Source organism: Ceratotherium simum, chromosome 27, assembly GCF_057802395.1.
Source record: "Ceratotherium simum simum isolate JZ-2026a chromosome 27, ASM5780239v1, whole genome shotgun sequence".
In the NCBI taxonomy this organism is placed as follows: domain Eukaryota; kingdom Metazoa; phylum Chordata; class Mammalia; order Perissodactyla; family Rhinocerotidae; genus Ceratotherium; species Ceratotherium simum.
The window spans coordinates 32,889,885-32,910,874 of NC_141926.1; the positions used below are offsets into that span (position 1 = coordinate 32,889,885).

Consider the following 20,990-nt stretch of genomic DNA (forward strand, 5'->3'; position numbering starts at 1 on the left):
GGGATTTGTTAACTCACCTGCATGATTTGAAGTGAGTGAAATCTGAATGCAATTAGAAAAATGAGACCCTACACTAGATCTTAAAACTTCTCATCACAAGAAAAAAAAATTGTAACTACCTGTGGTGATGGATATTAACTAGACCTATTGTAGTGATCATTTCACAGTATATACAAATATTGAATCATTATGTTGTACACCTGATATACACCTAACATAATGTTATATGTCAATTATATCTCAAATTAAAAAAAAAAAGAGAACCTGGCTGTTTGTAGTACAAAGTGACAAAACAGTACCATGACGTGTCACCTATAATGGAGGGCCAATTGAGTCAAGGCTTCTGTGGACTGAATAGTTCCTGCAGCAGGCTATTATGACATTAAATAATACAAGGACTATGTGGGTGGGCCGCCTGCTTCTGATTGCATAGAATCATTTAGAGAAAGTGATACACCCAGCATTTTAAATTCTTGGCTCAAGACACAATCTGGGGCATAGAGAATCTTTGTTGACTTACAGCCTCAGAGCTCTTGTAGATAAAATTCTGACTCAGTATTGCTGGATTCGGGGCTCTTGTGTGAAAATTTACAGCATTGACTGGGGAAAGTGCAGGAACCCGAAAACTGGAGTGGCATTATGTGGATGGGTTCAGATCAACCTGAGCCCTCCAACCCCCCAATTCCACTGATCCTCCCTTGCCAGTAGGTAGAGCCCTTTCTTCCAATATGATGAAGCTGGATCTGCCTTGCTTGGAGACCTTGCGGTAGTTATCATATTAAAGGATATCCATTTACGTTACACCCCACTGCAAGACTCCTAATTACCTCCAGAGCAAAGATCAGATTCAATTCCCAACATGTCCTAGCTATAATACTTAACCCAAGAAGAGAAGGCTTACTAGATTTTGCTAATTTATATCAGCAGAAACCTGGAGAATATCTATGGGATGTGATTCTAAATGTGCTTGACCAGAAAAGAAGAAAAATAATTTTAAAGGGGCTGCATTTATTAATATGGTTGGATTTAACAGAGATTCTGGAATCAAAGGGCTAGTTTGAACAGCTGGGAGTGGTTCTAGCTGTGTGCTTGGTATTGACTGAAACTTAGACTCAAATGATATGTTTAGTAAATAAAGTTTAGATGCCAGAAATTCTTTGGCATAATGGAGAGGGAAGAATTCATGTGGCTATCAAGGACTTGACATGTGGCTAATCCAAATCAAGAGGTTCTTTAAGTGTAAAATAGTGCAAAAAAATGTAAACTATCTCAATAATAATTTTTATATTGGTTACATATTGAAATAATAATATCTTGTCTACACTGGGTTAAATAAAATACAGTTTTAAAAACAATTTCATGTATTTCTTTTTACTGTTTCAAAATATGGCTTCTAGAAAATTTAAAAGTACACAGGTGGCTTGCATCTGTGGCTTATATTATATTTCTACTGGGCAGAACTGATGTAGAGGGATTCAAAGGTTTGAGCGGATTTATCATTTGTGATATATTTACCCATCCTCCAACTGTCTCCTGAAAGGGCCCGGAAGACAATTCCTTCAACAAGGCATTTGGGACTACACTGGAGAGAGGAGCTCCTGCATCCTGGAAAAGCATCATAGCATTTGTTCTCTGTAGGCTAGCAATGCAGTTAGGAAGCACTGCCATTGTCATTAGCTCCCTGGTTTCAGTGTGGATGACAGGGTCATGGAGTGGCCAAGACCAGATGGTAGCAGTTACCTACCAGAGACAAAGTGAGCATGGTTTTCACAGTAGCAAATGGACTCCCAAGGATTTTTTGTTGTAGCTTACAGATCAGGACTCCTTAGGATTGAAATAGTTGTGAAGTTACCACAGTATAATTAAATTTTAAATAAAAAAATATTCTAGATGTGGTAAAAAAGAACTAACTTGAGTCAGGTGTTGGATAGTCATGGTCCATCATCCAATTGCCAGACCATGAGCTCTCACCCAATGCATGGGCTGGGAGCCCCAGACCTGAAGGAGAGCCCAGGTAGTTGTGAAAAAGGACCATGCAATACCATTAAATTTATGTACTATAACTTTCTTTCTAGACTTCCCTAAGGGAGGCCCATTTATCAAGATGTCTGATTTGAAGAAAGGGAAATGCAGACTGTTTGATATTGCTAATACCTAGAGATCCAGAACACTACTGTGTCGTTAGTCAAATGATAGAGTTTTGTCCTAAGTACATCTGCCAGTGGGCCTGAAAATCCACCTTGTAACCATCTTCCCAGTTATTGAATAGACAGTTGAATCAACAATTGGCAGAACAACCCATTGTCTCCTTGACCTATTGAATGAGGACTTTTTTTAATAATAAGAGGCCCTTAGAATTGCCACTCTATATAAAATCAAAAAATCACATGAAATATCATATCTCTGTGAAAACATGAGCCAATTAGCACCAATTTCAAGAAACTGAAATATACAGTGAGTGTTTGCCTTTACCTTATCTCCATTAAACTTACTTCTTTGGCCTATGCAGAAGAAAGATAGGTCTCAGAGAATGACAATGATTATTGTATATTTAATCAGGTGAAGATTTAAATGTTAAAGACTCTTCCAGATACTGTCTCTTTACTAGAGAAAATTACCAGAGTCCCTGGCACATAGAATACAGCTCCTATTCTGGCAAATGCATTCTTTTCTCTCCAGTAAATGGAATAATACCAGAATAATCTTGCTTTCACTTGATAGGTATGGTAGTACATATTCACTATCTTACCTAAAGGCTACATCACCTATCTTTATTCCTCTTTTTATTAAGATCATCTCATTATCCTCAAGTCAACATCCTGGTCCACTAGATTGTTGAAATCATGCTCATAAATCTTGGGGAGCAGTGAGCAGCAGTTACTCCATATGCCTTTGTAAGGCATAAGCATTTCAAAGGATGGAAGATAAATCTCATAAAAATCTAGGGTTCTGCCTACTATCCCTGTGAATTTGGGTGGTCCAGCCATGCAGGATAGTCTCACCAAAGTGAAAGATCAGTGGCTGCTTCTTAATCCACATTTTTTGGCAATACCTCTGCTTGTTGGGTATCTTTGGATAATTAAAGAAACATACACTACATTTGGGTGAGCTATTCATTCCTATTTACCAACTGCCTATAATGCTATCCCTTTTGACTGTGACCCAGAGCAAGAGAAGGCTGTCCTACTGATGCAGCTTATAGTGCAAAGCAGCTCTGTTATTTGGGCTATTTGAGTGAGGAAATCCAATTGTGCAGTGATGGGACATGGCATGGTGCTTCTGGCAAGTTCTGATAGTAGAATCGTAGCATAGACCACCTAGGGTTAGAGAAAAGCAATGATCTCTTTGGGAAAAAAATTAATCTTTTAAAATTCAGCTTCTGTCTAGCAACTTGGGTCTAGGAGTGATTGAATTTCTGGTCAAGGGAATCTTAATTCTTAATTCCCCAAATCATGCAACCATCGTGAACTGGGTGATGTTAGATCCTCTACATTGCAAAGTTGGATGTGCACAGCAGCATACCATCATCAAGTGGAATTGGCATAGGAAAAACAAGATTAGGCTCAAGTAGGTACTGAAAACAGAAAAATGTTGCACATGAAGGTAGCTCCCATTCATGATGCATCTCTTCCTGCTACACTGCCACCTCTCCCTCAATCCACACATACAGATACCTGGGGTGTTTCTCATGATCAGTCGACAAGAGGAATAACTAAGCCTGATATACATTTAGTTCTGCATGATACATTGACGTTGGTTGGAAGTGGACTGTTGCTGCATTACAGCCCATACAAGGATGCCATGAAGGACTGTAGGGAAAGTAAATCCTTATTGTGGGAAGAACTTTGAGTGGTACAATTGTTCATCCACTTTACCTGGAAGGAGAGATGACTAGAGGTATGCATGTAGATCCATTCAGGATAGTAGCTAAAGGTAGCCTCGGGAATCTGAATGACTATGTTGAATAGAGTCCCCCTGTCAGGTAAAGCCTTAGTGAGACGTAACTTTTTGTTGTGTTGCCTTAGAACACTTATCTTGTGTTGCCATGGAAATTTTGTTTTTGCTTGGTACCACAGTATAATCTACTGTAGTACCCACCTATAGCTGTGGTACCACCCTGTAGCTAATTCAATAGTTTCTTTGTATCAATAGAAAATAATAGTAAAATGTTTTACTTTTATAGAAAATGCTTATGTAATGATTGCATAGCCCTCCAAGTATTAAATTTTTGAGATAAGCTAAAGTTAGACTGATATCCATGAATTGTGAAAAAAATTCTGTAGAAATGAATATAAGGAGAAAAATTGATAATTGACTAAAATTCTGTCCAAAAATTAGAGATTAGGAAGAGTTAGCCAATTATCTTTTAGTTTTCAAAAAAATTAGTGAACTGCCATACAGTATTTCCTTTTTTTCTTTTTTTGTGAGGAAGACCAGCCCCGAGCTAACATCCGATGCCAATCCTCCTCTTTTTTTTTTTGCTGAGGAAGCCTGGCCCTGGGCTAACATCCGTGCCCATCTTCCTCTACTTTATATGGGACGCCACTACAGCATGGCTTAACACGCAGTGCATCGGTGCGTGCCTGGGATCCTAATTGGCGAACCCCGGGCCACCGCAGCGGAGCGTGTGCACTTAACCGCTTGCGTCACCAGGCTGGCCCCAGTATTTCCTTTTTTATGAATTGGAAATCTAACAAAAGAAAGCAGAGGTGGGGGCTGGCCTAGTGGCATAGTGGTTAAGTTCAGCACACTCTGTTTTGACGGCCTGGACTTGTGGGTTCAGATCCCCAGCATGGCCCTACGCCACTCATCAAGCCATGCTGTGGCGGCATCCCACATACAAAATAGAGGAAGATGGGCACAGATGTTAGCACAGGGCCAATCTTCCTCAAGCAAGAAAGAGGAGGATTGGCAACAGTGTTAGCTCAGGACCAATCTTCCTCACCAAGAAAAAAAGGAAGCTCAGGATGATTTCTAAATGAAGATTTACTGTATTATTCAGATAATTAGGGAGTCACTTTACTGTAGCTGCTTTGACACAGGATTATTCATTTCTGCAAATTTCATTAAAAAAACTTTTAACCTGAATTCCTTATATGTATGGGTGTTGTCTTAAGGATGGCAGCATACCTATACAAGGCCCGCCTTCTTCGTGTTTCTCAATATGTTTACTTATCCACACATCTCTAAAATTTGCCAATTTTGGATATATTCTAAAAATTAAAAGCATCCTTTCAAAAATTTAAGTCAAAATTATTCGCAAAAAGTATTTTCTTCACTTGAACTTCTAACTGAAGAAAGTAAAATTAAACGCAATTCTCCTGTTAAAATCAAGGTTTTGCCATTTGATAGAAGCTAACACACTGTGCTCTTTCATCCCCCACCATAGAAACTCAAAATGTTTAGCTGCAAATTTTCCACACTGAAAATATTATCAAACACTATGTATAATAGTCAACGCCTTAGTCAACACCTTCTTAGAATAATTTAAATCTCCAAAGTGTTCATGAAAAACTCCAGAATTAGACTTAATGTTAATAATGTGAGAGTAACACAACATTTGCTTTTTTAATTTATTTTTTAAATAATTGAGATAAACTGCTTTAAACTCTTCTTTCACAGAATCCCATTGTCGTTAGAGTTCAAGTTACTTTTTAATGCTCAAATTCACTTGAAGCTTCCATGGCCTGTGACCCTTAAACTTCAGGAAGACAGAGTTAGGCATGTCCACTCTCTGTTGTCAATTATAATGAAAAGGAAACCATTTTTTGTTAAGGCAATGAGGGGACCACCAGATATAATGATCCAAAGAGGAGTCATGCATGGTATTGATTTTAACAGAGTTTAGATCTTATATACCTCCATGTGCCTAGTACAATGCTCTCTCCTGAGGAGGCACTCACTCTGTGAATTTTGTTTATGTAAATGAATGGATGATTATCCAGATATTTCACACAGAGTAGGATAGGCATTTTATATGAACTTGTAAATTAGTACGTTATTTTCTAGAGTCAAATATAAAATATATGTAACCACTAGAGTGTAGTGCTGGTTTTAAAGTGTTCTGCAGCTTATGTTGTTACAGTTTCTCATTTCCTAGCAATTTTGTGACATATTTTAAGTTAAAAAAATGCACTAAAAGTTGGATTTGGAAGATGTGGTTCTAGTTACATCCTCACCGCTAAATATCTATACTATTTTGATTAAATTACGATAACTTTAAAGGTCGCAGTTTCTTCACCTATAAACTGATGAATTTTGAGTGGATTTCTAATACTTTAACCAACTATCAGAAGATGCAGAGGTATGGCAGAAAAAGCACTTAATTAGAGTCAGAAAAATTAACTTGAAATCTTGACTTACAGAAGCTCTTTGGACATCAGAGAATAAGAATGAGTTCTCAGAAATTTAACACATAATACACAAATAAAACATTTTGCTAAAAGCATTGGTAGACAATAAATATCAAGGATATTTCCCACAAAGTTGCAAAGAAAATGACACAGACTTAGAAATTAGGAAAGAAAAGACAAGAGACTTAATGAATCAATCTAAGAGGTCCAGTGTCTCACTAACAGCAATTCCAAAGGGGAGCAGAGAAAACAGAGATGGGGCACTATGATTTAAGGAGGCCTGCCTGGTGGCATAGTGGTTAAGCTCAGGAGCTCTGCTTTGGGGCCCGGGGTTCACAAGCTCAGATCCTGGGCACAAACCCACACATTGCTCATCAAGCCATGCTGTGGTGGTGTCCCACATGCAAAATAAAGGAAGACTGGCACAGGTGTTAGCTCAGGGCCATGACCTCCTTCAAGTAACAAAAAACAAAGGAAGATTGGCAACAGATGTTGGCTCAAGGCTAAGCTTCCTCATCAAAAAAAGTAATAAATAATAATAATTTAAGAAAATTTCCCATACCTGAAATAAATGATTCTCCAACTTGAAAGGGCCCGTCTAGTACCCAGCATAATCAGGGAAAACAAATAAACAACAAGCAAACACGAACAAGCCACCAAAAGCACACCACAGTAAAACTTCTGTTTTTAAAGTTTTATTATGATATATTTTCTGGAGACTAGGCTTCTGTTAAGAAGAGGATAAACCAGGAAAGAGGAAGAAATAAGATCTAGGAAACAGGAGATCCAAGATAAAACAGTGACGAAAAAAAGGCCTAGGTTTAGACAGAAACCATTCATTTTGGGTCAAAAATATGGAGAGCTTTATGAGGGAGATTTCCAGAAAAAACTCAGATCACTGAAGTATTGGATACGACTAAGCATTTAGGAAGTTAAAAAAATGCAATTATTAACTCTAGAAAATGAACAATCTCATACGAAGAAGGAAATGCAATTACAGTACTCTATTTGGCTCTGCAGTAGACTCATCTAGGCAAAATTTGCTTAGTCATACCAGTGTAAATTCTGACTATCACAAAGAATGTGATAATGAGAGAATGGGGAAAAAAGTTTACTAGATAATGTCTAAAACTGACAAATCAAGAAGTACCTGTGGATTCATATTATTTAAAAACATAAAGGAAACTATCAGAAGAAACATCTGAAAGAGTAAGAAAAGAGGTTGTTTAAGGAAAGTGCGTTCAAGGATAGGGAGGTGGAGTAAGGACCCTCTTGTTTTTGTTTAAAGCTTTTGTCCTAAAAGCTTTTGATTTGATTTTGATTTTTTAAAAATATGTGCATTAGTTATTGTGATAATAATGAACCCAGGGTGAGAATTAGCAGAGACCTAAAATATTGGTCACTAGAACTGTGCCGTTGTGTAGAAGGAGCATGGCTAGCCTATTTAATTTCTAACTATATGCTCAAATGCAGCTTGTAGTCGCAACCTTATTTAAATTAAAGACTCTGTGAGGTTGGAAAATGTGTAATTAATTTTGGACTACTTTTCTTCTAGAATATTGAAGCAGACATCAGGCACCTCTATTAATAATAGCACATGTTACAGCAGGTAAAGTGTTTAGAAAACTGCATTGCATACATGAAGTGATAATAAATGCTAGTTATTAGTATCAACACATAAATTTTAAAAATATATATGCCACAATGGAGTTTCTGTTTTATTTTAATTGTGAAGCTATGCAATTAAGAATGTAAAGTGGCAGGGGTCGGGCTGGTGGTGTGGTGGTTAGGTTCAGTATGCTCTGCTTTGGTGGCCTGGGTTCGACGGTTTGAATCCCGGGTGTGGACCTACGCCACTTGTCAAGCCATGCTGTGGCGGCGACCCACATTCAAAATGGAAGAAAGATTGGCACAGATTTTAGCTTGGGGCCATCTTCCTCAAGCAAAAAGAGGGGGATCTGGCAACAAATGTTAGCTCAGGGCCAATCTCCCTCACCAAAAAAAAAAAGAATGTAGAGTGACAGAAGAATCAATGTCACCATCAATTAATAGTTACCTGTTGAGATTCCAAAACAGAAGGCAAAACATGGTTTTGGGATTGCTATTTGTCTGCATATGGGCAAACATCCTAATTCGTCCAGGATATTTTTTCCATAAGAGAGCATGTATTTTGTTTCCTTCTAAACATAATTATAACCAGATTTTACTTGGAGGTAGTGTTGATGGGTAGAAGACTCGATTATCCCCATTTGAAATTACTCTGGAATTGCTGAAATTCCCTGGCTAGATTTTCACTTAAATGGACATTGACATAAGTCTGATAATTGTTCAGTTTTAAGATTTTTAAATTTGCATTTAGCTTTTCTTCCAATATGCTACTGCAAATACAGGAGGCCAATCATTAAAACAGACTTATGAGGATGGGCTACATTATCTTCATTTTAGTATGGAGAAATGAGGACGAAGGATATATATGAGACATTACAAATCAAATTTACAGACTTCTTTGGTACTCGGAAAAATAGATAAAGTTAATTTCTTTTATAATTTCCAATTACTGCTTTCTAAAAAGATTAAGAAGCTACTAAGATGTCATTAGCTCCCACAATTCCCTGAATTTTTATGTATCAATAAACTTCTCTTTAGATTTTATGTCACTGACTAAAGTTGTACATAGATTATGTGTGTATTTCAGACATTTGATTATTCTTAGACAAATTATTTAATTTTTCCATATTTGTAAAGCACCACACGCACTTCCAGAAGTCAAAAACAATGTACTCTTTTCAGAAGCTCCTTTTAAAAAATCATTGATTTTTACATATTCAGCCTCTTTGGGATGTATGTCTGACCCCACAAAGTGCTGACCTGAAACCTCATTTTACTTGTTCTTGCAACAAAGGCTATATACCATGAACTGTTAAATAATCTCCAATATTTATGACACACTTGGTGAAACAGGAAATGGGCTACTTCTCTGTAAATAATGCACAAGTCCATTTTAATAACACACCACAGAGCCACCTTAGAAATTGCTCTGCATTCATTGATTAGTAAGACAGAGACTGAAATGTTTTCAAACCTTACATAGCTTTGTAGTATTGTATCTGGAGATGGTAAGGAGAAAAGGAATCAATATATGTTTCTTCCCTGAACTCTATATTACCACTTTTTCCTGGGCCTCTCAATTAAATCACTTATACAATTTAAATAAGTATGGTATATGATTTAAGAAGCAACTACTATTATTTAGAGATTATCATTTGTTGACTAGATCATTAGTAAAAATATAAATTCATGTGTATGATATGAGATCTGTGGATTCTAGTTTGATGGATCAATTTGATAGTGATGATCCCAAACGGTTTGAGTAGCAGAGCAGATGTAGCGACAAAGTAGCTTGCAGTGGAAATTACACTATTTGTAGTGGTCAAAAAGGGAGAAGTGGGGAGGTATGCATGTGGATTTTAGTGAACTGGTAATCTTCTTTCAGGACTGTTTCATGTTCCCCAAAATATATTTTCCAGAATTGTACAGATTCCTCTGGGAAGCTTTATATATATGAATGTTTGGGGGAGAGTGAAAAATCTCACTTGTCAGCTCAATGAGGTGAAGCAACATGTACTAAAAAATAAACATCCAATATATACAATTTGCATAGTAATTGTGAGATATTGTGCAAAAATATAGACACAAACAATACCTGATACAGTTACTTGTTAACTTTCATGGAAATTTATTTTGCAACTAACTCATATCAATGATTTATTTGACAATTGCTTTGTATATATTCTGAGTTGCTTAATATTTATATTTTATTTCTGACAATGTTCTTGCTGCTATAACCAAGGTTACTAAACTTTAGACATGCTAAACTCTAGACAACTCACATTCAATATGTAAAAATGTTCCTGAGCAGATAGGCCATCTCACTTTCCTCTGAACTGAGTTACCTCTAATATAAAGATTTCATCAACTTAATTATATGGGATCATAGTAAAGGGAATTCACACACACACACACACCTGCACACTTTCACACGAAAGAAAAGGAAATCTGTAGGTAGTTTCAAGTAATAGTTTGTATTTCTTCAACTTCAGAGCCAATTGAGACCTTTCTTTATAAGTGTTATCAATCCGACAAAAACCATTCTATTTTATTATCACTTCTAGTGGATGTTTTAAAGAGCAAAAAAAAAAAAAAGGTTAATATGCAAATGAAAGAGACACAAGTAGCATGTTTTAATTCACATAGTAGAAAAGAGGTTCTTGAATAATCAAGAATTTACTGAAACAAAGAATAAAAAGAGAATAAACTTTTGCTACCAGAGTGTTGTAAACAGTTAGTCTCAGGAACAAGATTATTCAGAAGATTGTTTTCCAGTCACTTTGCATTAAATGTGCTACTTTAATTAGTTCCCTTGTAGAATGTAAAGATAATTTCATAAGTTTACTACCTCATATTAATTCATCTAATGATAGGTTTAATAGCAGAAATCTGACTACTGATTAACCTGAGGGAAAAAATAAATAGGAATGAAACAATAAAAAAATGGTACATTTAGTCTTAACTGCATTGTAACTTAAGTTCTCTTAATTCAGTACTCCAACATGATTTATGTATTGGTTATATATAATTTTTAGGAAATCTATAAAAGACAAAGAGCAAACCCTATTAGTGTATCTAAACAATACAGTTGTTTAGACTGGGCGAGCTCTGGGGAATAGAACTAAGATGCATTGGCAAATGAGGACTCGGGAGAAACAACACAACCTCGGATTCCTCCTTCCATCAATACGAACTTCCTTGGTATTTATGGTATTAAGGAATGACATTTGCAACTCTTGTTCTAGCTAAGTTTCCGGAAAAGTACAATAACTCCCTCACCATCTCATCACCAATGGGCTTTGATTTGCTGTCTTTTAATCTCAGTTGTTATGTTCAAAGATAGGAGTAAAAGGAAAATAAGTTATCTATAAGACTAAAATATGATAAATACTGAAGTTGCTTATAAAGGCATTATTAATTTTAGCACTTATTGCAAGTGTTTAAAAACCTGAAATTATGTTGACAAGGGATAACATTGGAGAAAATTATTTCTATGAAGATAGTGAGGATGCTTCTAAAGTAAAGTACCAGTTTATTATTTTATATTAAAGTGAAATGTGTCTATTGGATTATTCTCTTTTTAACACAGTCATCTGTAAGATTGTAATGATACAGAAGAGTTCTCCATTATCTCTAATCTCTACTACCCTAACACACACACACACACACACACACACACACACACACACACACCCATCCAACTCCCACAACCTAGCAAAGTCTATGGAAAACTATATTAACAAAAACTAATAAAAAATATCATAAACAGCTTTACAACAAGACCGCTATCACATCATTATCTGATTCAATGGGTTATGTGATGTATTTTATTCTTTGCCTTGATCTAAAGTTTTAGTCAAACTGTCTGAGTTAGATGTGTAACTTATGCAATTATTTTTAGAACTCTAATTACAAATTCTGCACGAAACACTGAAATATTTCCAGAGTGATCATTCTTAGACATTTATAATATGAATTATTTCCAACACATTCATTAGTTAATTTGTTACTTTTATGCTGGTGTACACATGCATCTAATTTAAGAAGTGGTTCGTGGATAAGGTAACAATAAGTCATGCAAACACAATGCTGAGATCTAAGTTGGTCATTATGATTTGCATCACTCTGGTTAAGAGTTTGCTTTCTGTTGTTTATAAGACTCAAAGTGTAACCACAAAAGAAGTATAGATAATTTGAAACCCAACTGCTTTGTAGGTAGGCTTTCATTTCTTTTGATAGCAATTTAGTTGCACATGAAATCTCTAAGAAAATATTATCCTTCTAAACAGATCAGCAATATCAAAGTTCCAGGCTGATAAGCATTCTTCTATATTCAAAAAAGACAATAAGAAGGCATGCAGTTTTCATGTTAAATTTCTTATCCCCAAAGTGTTTACTTTAGCAATACGACCTCCCAGCTGAAGGATGAAGTCTCGAAAATGAGGACAAGAAGTGGTGGTGGTTGTTAGCCAGAAGCAGGGATGAGTAGATAATTTTACACAGGTGGTTGATGACTGATGGAGGTAGAGGCAGTTTAGAAGGAACGGACAGTTAGTATTCGGGAAAGAAACACTCTACCTGTATAGCCCAGCGAATTGTCATCGTTATCAGAGGTGGGGATTGGCGTCCCGTGGTCGTTCCCCCTCTCTAGGTCTTCAGGGTCTGTCGGAAACAACACCAGAGCTGCTGATGGGGTCACAGTAGTAACAGTAGTTGCCATTTCGATCACAGCATGTCCAGACACAAGTAAATCCACATGTGACATAAAAACACAGAGGGACAACACACAGCACACTTCCTCCTCGCTCCTCCTGCGGCACACTAAGCCCGGGGAAAGTCTCAGCATCATGGCTCACAGTCTCTACTTCTCCTTCATTTCCCTAATTCTCTGCCTGCACCTTTGCTGCACTTCAAAGCTGGCGAAGGGCTCTGACTGCCCTCTGTGAGGCCGCCAGCACGGACTGAGGCAGCATATGGAGGAGGGAGAGGGCAGGGTGGCTGAACGCTAGCATTGCTAATTTTCTACCTTATTGTTAATCAAAGCTATTGACTGCGATCACTCCCCATCATCGCCTCATCTCCTGCCAATTACAGACTCCAGGGACTGTACCTCATATGGGTGGGGGGAGGGTGTGGGGAAAAATAGGGTCTTGTCAAATAAGAGAGTGGATGATAAAAATGTTATACTTTTTCTGAGCAACAGCGAAGAAGGCAGTGCCACATCGCATCTTTCGGAGGGCAACAATTTGTCATCTTAAAGGCCTGAGATAAATTTATTGAACTGAATGCAGGAGTAAAACGACACTTAACTTTGCACATTTTGGTCTGAATATTTGAAAACATTCCAAATTGATTGAAATTCTATGTTACAGTCATCCAGATAATTTTCATTCCTCTATTCTTATTTTTCTGGAGTAAAAGAAATGCTTTTTTATGTTTTTCAAATTGCACATTCATTGTTCTATATAGAATTTTAGAGATGAGATTAAGCATGACACTCGAGTTCCAATATCCAGAAGTTGAGGAGCAGCATAAATATACAGAGAAGCCCAACGACACCACGACTAATTTCACTTGCGCTCAATTACTCCACGTGTCATATCCATGTGTGTTAGATAAACAGGAGCAGAGCCTCCAGCTCCACTGCTGATAAGCAGACACCGACACAATGAAACCCAAGTGTGCACTCCCTAAACAGAATACCATAGAGTCATAGGTCATCCAAGTTGTGGTGTTCTGCGGGCTTTTCATCACCTTAAACAGCATCTACAGAGGATTTCTGTCTGAGCAGGGAAGAAGCACAGCTGTTTACTCGCGGAAGAACGTGTGTCACTTATGAATGAGTCAGCGAGTACACGCAGGTAATGCCCCTCTAGAAACATCACAGGGGTCATTAATTTTGTGTCCTTGCCAGTTTTTTTAGCTAGGTTGACACATTTTGCTTTAAACACAGCTATTGAGGGATGATTTAGAAATTTTTAAAGAGGATAAAAAGTCTAACGTGAGTCCACTTTGTGGCTTTAGCATAGAGCATATTCACCCATTCTATCTCCCTGCCTTCCCTCCCCCCCACCCCATGTCTGGTATAATTAACCTGATGTGGCTAAAATGAAGGAAAAACAAAGGTTCAGATCCATGCAGACTAAAGGGGAAAAACACTCATTATTGCTCTATTTCTCCTTGCCTTTCTAGCGATGGCTGTCGTCATGTTTGTCCTTAAAATGGACTCTGGACATTGTAGAGTAGGGAGAGGTCCTCTTTCTACCCCTCCAGCCTGTTAGCTTATTTGTATGCACAAGTTGTTGAAGTCAGAGTTTCAATCACATCAGTAAGACAGAATGGGAAATGGGCATTTCTGTGTATTTTCAGGAAGTATTAGTACAATGTTCTGCCACAAACTAAGTAACCTTGCTCACGCACATTCGCCAAATAAAAGAGGTTGACGTAGGAAGATAAACAGAATGTACTTGTTCAAATGTATTAAAGGGCTTTTAAGGGGACCTCCCCTACTTACCCACAATCTTGTTTCAAAAGATACAATGTGTTTAGGGTCACCTTAATATTAGACAAATTATTCTTCGTAATGAATGCAGCTTTTCAAAGGAAATACTACTTTTAATTTATGATGGGATGGTTTATTTAACGTGGATACACACATTTCTAATCACTCTGTTGAAAACACAATAAAAATACACCCAAACCCACAACATGAACTAAATCCGTTTTGTCTATACAATATCCTAAGACTTTTGGGATAAGGCTGGTGCCCCCTTCCTTAATGAAACCACCCTGAGAATGAGGACATTATTAGATTACCTAAATCTGTTGAAAGTAGATTTTTCACCTACATCTAATTTATCCTAAGTGGTATCTATATTTGCTTTCCTGTTCCCACTCATCACCCTTCTGGCCCCTTCTTAGCTCGGAAAAGCCTTGACTTTGCATTAACCAATGAATTTTGCCATATCTATAAAGCACCTTCTATCTACCTCCTCCTGTCTTTAATAATATGCTAGACCTAAAGGCAACAAAAGTGCCCAGTTTTACTAACCTCACTCACTTTTTTCTTCCCCCTCCTTCCTGTCAAAAGATGATTACAGCAGGAAATAACCACTCGGCTCACTGCATGCGAGCTGGAGGACTAATTCAAAGAGAGTCCAAAAGATATTTATTTAAAGTTTCTGTTAAATAAGTTTGATTATGTGAGCCTTGGAATAGACCATAATGAGGCAAGAGATTATTTAGAGCTTACAATGTCTGAAGGAAGTCTTCTTGGGCCCCAAGTCTGAATTTAGGGCCGTCCAGGCCTGAACTGAAGTAGGTGTGGCTGAGATTGACAAAAGCCACCATCACATCTAGAAATGCACCTGCACTAGGGGTGCTGGTTTTATGTTCTGCTGCCCCCATGAGACTGTGAATTCCCGAGCGTCAGGGAATCTGTCTGCTTCACGTGTGTAGACCCACCACCTTACACTGGACCTGCAACACTGTACGGGCTTGAACAGGTTTTTTTTTTTTAAGAACTGAGGGTAAACAAGAAGGCAAATCTCACTTAAGTGATAGGTCCTCAATCTGAAACAATTTCAAAATACAAAAATGCACTTTCTGCACCTGTGTCATATTCAGAAAAAAAAAACTTGTTATAAATTAATTCAAATGCTATTGTACTCTATTTCTAGTATCCATAAAAGCATATAAAGCATTTTTTCAACATAAACAAAGGTTTTGAATCACAAAATCATAGACATTCTGGGTTGGAAATATGTCAGATGGACTCTCACAACAATCTTCCATCAGACATATAGATTCATCTGCAGTTAGTGGCCATTTAGCTTTCACTGCTTTTCAAGACAAAACATTTCAATTTTACAGTTAAGTCCTTTCTTTTATGTTAGGTTATAAAGAAAAGGCTGTTTTCTAAATTCTAATTCCAACTCTGATGTGTGGGGCCACATGGAACTAATGCCTCATCTATGAAAGCAGGGTTCCCACCCAACGCTCCTTAAATGCTTGTGTTTCACAGGGTTCCAGACCATCCCGTTCTGTTCAACTTGCTCTCTGTAGATATCTTCATACAGGCTCATGGCTTCAACATTTTTTAATAAGATGATACAACTTCCATGGTTCTTCATTAGACGTTCTACCAGTGAGCAAACCTCACCTCCACTGCTTACTCAACGTCCTGTGGACTCCAAGAATCCTCACACCTTCTCCTCCTAAACACTAAACTCATCATCTTCTCCCTGAAACTACTTTCCTATATTCCCTATCTATGTTAAGAAAGTCATCACTGTATTATATTTTTAATATTTTACAATTCAGTGAAATTTTAGAATCTGGGGTTCAAATTGAACTCTGGCCTATAGACTTATTATTTATAGTAGATTTTGCTGCATGGTTTTATGTTTTTTTTTTTGGAGGGGGTTGTATACCTAACTTAAACTTATAGTATATAAGATTTTATATATATATGATACATACATATTATTTATATAAGGTATATAATATATGAGCGGGCCATCTTACAAGTCTTTCATAGATTTAATAAAAGCAACAACAATCACAAAAGAGAATAAAGATCTGTATCTTCCTTTGCAATAGCAATTATGTCTTTAAGGAAACTTTCAATACAACAATTCAATAAAAGTGATACAACTTTCTCTAATGGTAAATTAAATAGTAAAGGTGAAATTTGTTAATCTGTATAATAATATCTTTACTGAGATTTCCCCAATACCTACCAAAACACAAGGGAAATTCGGAATTAGAAAAATAATTATATTGCAACTTTTGATCAAGTGATTCATTCAGGTAGGCATCTTCAGTGGATACTAAATCTGCTAGGGGAAAAATGGTAGGGGACAGCATACTTCACAGTGCCAAAGTATCACCCCAGAGATTATTTGCTAACTGCAAAGGGTAAAATATAATTTTATAATGGATAGATCTGGCAGTCACCTCTTGAACTCAGTAATCAAACTTCGTATCACCAATGGTGGGTAATTGAGAGTGGGAAGACAACTGTGTGATACAATATACAGTATCACCTATGAAGTGTTTGTGCTAAAAATGCTTGCCCTGACTTCAATCAAGACTTAAGACCTACAGTCTTAAGTAAAATCTATAGAAAAAAATATATATTCTTAGGTTAGACATATGGAATAATTAAGGGTGAATTATCTCTAACTTACTCTCAAATGATTCAGAAAAAAAGTACATAGAGAGAAGGACTAAAGCAAACATGGCAAAATATTAACAATTAATCTTATCACGAAAAACATTTGAAAATGTTTTAAAGCATGGCGGATGAAGACTGAGTGGTGTAAAGCTTTCTCTATAAGGGGCAGCAGAAATTCATGCAATGACATTTCCTTTTCATTGGTGATATGATTAAAATAGCTAATATTATGATGTAGCACGAAGACTCATATTTGTACTACCAGTCAACCCATATTTCTCTAAATTGTTCTTCATACTATGTTAGCCAGTGTTACATTGTGGAAATATAGAGGCATAAAAGAAAAATCTGTTGTTTAAACTTAGCTTCATTTATTTACTTTTAATTTTTAATTAGATTTGAAATTCACAGCTCAAAACAGAGGTTTCATCTTTATCCTTCCTTTCTGTTATATTCAGTTGTGTAAATATATGTTAAAAATAATAGCTTCTTCCTTTTGCCCTACTGTAAAGTGTCAAGCTGGTTTCTTTATAGATCTGCATTATCATTGTGCAGGTCTTGGGCATTAATTGACATTTTGAAGATGACCATTAATAAAAGATTAGGAAAAAGCAAATGAATATAAACTACTATCAATATGAGAATTGTGTTCTACAAATTGGATCAATTCTTATTGATTCTTTCCTACTAATCAAGAGGAATGCAAGGAATGGGGACTTTAAAGGGAGTGCTGAGAACATTTAATTAGAAACCCAGGCAATGAATTACAAAATTAAGTGCAAAAACTGTGTTTGTAAAGCTTTAAATTTGTGTCACAATTCTACAAGATCAAACTAAAGTTAAATTCAAACTACTGCTTTAATCATGTATGATTAAAATAACTGTGGAAGGTACATTATTATTTGCTACATTCTTCTGAACTGGAACTAAGGGGAGAAATATGAGTTATATTATAGAGACAGAGAGAAAAAAGAAACATCAGTAGGTGCTTTTAGGTAGTACTTACTTAAAAAAATCCAGAGAATGAAGCAAAAAATTCATTCACAATTAGAACGGAATGACTTTTTTCAGAAATCTGTATGCTCTGGAACATTAAATATAATATGTATCTAGTTCTAAAATTCTGCTACTAAATGTTGAAAGAAACTTATCTTTTAAAAAGTAGCAACATGGTACCAGAAAACAATGTGTCACAACCATCTCCAAGTTTGATATTACAAGGAAAATCAAGGATGCTTCCTTATGTTTCTTTCAGAGATAAAAGAACCATGATTATAATAATCCATGTGGATAATGATTGTTAGAAAATGTGTTTACATAAAATAAAGAAAAATGTTAAAATTGATGTAAAATATGTATTCACATAAAATTTTTAGTGAATGGATGGTTCTTCCTAAATTTGAAGATTTTCTCAACGCTGTTGAAAAGACAAAAAAACAAATTCAGAGTGGTTTGGTATTTGACTAACTAAAATAATCTCCACGATAGAGTAGGTAATTGTAACCCATGACCTGAGATGCCAGGATTATATTAAATGAATAGGTAGATTTCATACAATGATCTCAAATTATATGTAAGTGCTTTTTCTCATTTTCTGGTTTAACTGAATGAATCATATGTGAAGAAAGAGAAGTAAAAACTGTACTGATTATAATGACAACTAATATTTACAGAATGCTTTAGTTTATTCAATATAATTACATCATTTTACATGTATGTATATTTTCTCATGTAATTCTTACAGTTCTAACATGATCCCAGTTATCACCATCATCATCATGATCTGCATCATCAGTGCTCCCATTTTAAAGTCACTGAAACTACAGCTCAGAGAATTTCTTTGGCCCCCGTCATGCAACTTGTAAACAGTGGATTTGCAATTTGATTCCAAATGATTTCTGACTTCAAAGCACCTCCTCTTTTCATTATACCCCATGGCCTCTCTTTACTCATTGATCTAATTCTAGGAACTGGATGGAATTCAATAGTATATAAGCAATGGGACACCAGGTTAGCGATTCTTTTCCAGTCACTGAACAGTAAGATTGGATAATTTCCCAAATCTATTTCTGAGCTCCATTAAGCATATCACCAGGGCTTCTTCACTGTCTCCTTCCATAGACAAGATAAAATAAAGTAGCTAATAAGGTAGTTGGTTGTGTTTAAGCTAGAAATACATAATAAAATATTATTAAAATAGGTATTTATTATTAAAATAAGGCTTTGTCCATGTATTTTTAAATATGTAGATTTGGGGAATTGAAAGACTGACTAAATAAAATCAAAATAAATTCAGATTCTTTTTTTTTAACAATTACTTTTTAAAAATTATTCATCAACAACAAAGATTTATCTTTTGGTATAAGCTTCAGGGCACTTAAAACAGGATTACATCTTACTTATCTTCATATGCCTAACCCTAGCACTGGGCTAAGAACAAAGTAGGAAGTCACTACATTTTTGTTGAATGATTGGATGAAATACTGAGGCATAGTTTTGCTGTAGTCAAGAGTTTAAGATGAAGGGAACTTTTCTCAATGAATGAATATCAATTATTTCTATATTTAGAACATTGTAATATATTTATCTATCTAAAATTATAACCACTATAAATCTAATTCAGAACTGCATTATGGGAAATTACTATTGCTGATAGAATATCTTTCTCCCTCCTCTACTTCCCACATAAATATGTACTTTAGGAAATAGAACCTTGTTAAAATCATGTGAGGGTTTTACCGGTAAGTTTTCCTTCTTGCACGTTAAAAAGAGATGATTGAGGGGCCAGCCCCGTGGCACAAGCGGTTAAGTGCGCGCGCTCCGATTTGGCGGCCCAGTGTCTGCCGGTTCGGATCCCGGGCGCGCACCGACGCACTGCTTGGCAAGCCATGCTGTGGCGGCATCCCATATAAAGTGGAGGAAGATGGGCACTGATGTTAGCCCAGGGCCAGTCTTCCTCAGCAAAAAAAAAGAGGAAGATTGGCAGATGTTAGCACAGGGCTGATCTTCTCACACACACAAAAAACAGTTGATTTACAAATATCCATGAAAAACTGGATATAAAGGAAAGTGTAATAAATAGTGATAATTTTCAAAATCAAAAGAAGTTGTAACATAAATAAACAAGAAAAGTATTTAAATATTGCCAGGTAGGTGAATTGCATTTTGATTCTATGAACGCCCTTTGAGTTGAGTAATTTCAGATATAGATATATAGATATAAACATAGGTATATCCTAATTTGAATGAATGGAATGCATTTTTCTGAGGGGCTGCTCTTGAAACTGAAGTACTATAATACAAATTTCGAATTAATATTTAGTTTGCCAATGCCACATTCTATTTTTGAATTTGCAAAAATGTTACAATTTGGGGGGAAAAAAATAACTACATGAAAATCCTCAAGTACAATTTTGTTTGAGCTAGTTTGGGATACATCCAGGTATACTAGGCTGATGAAATCTGATTAAATAATAGAGACCTAACCCATATTTAAGCAAAAACATCAAAAAGAAATATGCATGTATATATATACATACGTATATGTATATATATATAAAAAAACAATTCTATTAACAAAAAAATACTATTGAATGTTAGGAAGGTAAATGCATTAATGGATAAGCCTGTAGCTCAGAAGAATACAAATGTCACAGAAGAAGCTTTTAACTCATTTAAATTCAACTTAATTTGGCAAAACAAGATCAAGTGCCTTCTATATGGAAATCATTCTATTGATGAAGAAATGCTCATAATTTTAAAACCATTTGTTTCCAGATCTCTTCTAGTGGAAACATTGACAAAGTAGAGCTCTTAATGTAATTGGGAAAATTATGCTTCATCATGACGAC

At 36.0% G+C, this 20,990-nt stretch overlaps 1 protein-coding gene across 1 annotated transcript in view; it reads right to left on the reverse strand.

Moving 5' to 3' along the window:
* The window catches only part of ROBO1 (roundabout guidance receptor 1), a 480,852-nt gene extending 467,898 nt beyond the window's left edge, over nt 1–12,954 (reverse strand). The window contains exon 1 of the mRNA XM_087418208.1: nt 12,540–12,954. Within this exon, the coding sequence (XP_087274334.1) occupies nt 12,540–12,810 (271 nt within the window). The 5' untranslated portion in view covers nt 12,811–12,954. The remainder of the gene's footprint in view (nt 1–12,539) is intronic.
* Between the last annotated feature and the right edge of the window lie 8,036 nt (nt 12,955–20,990).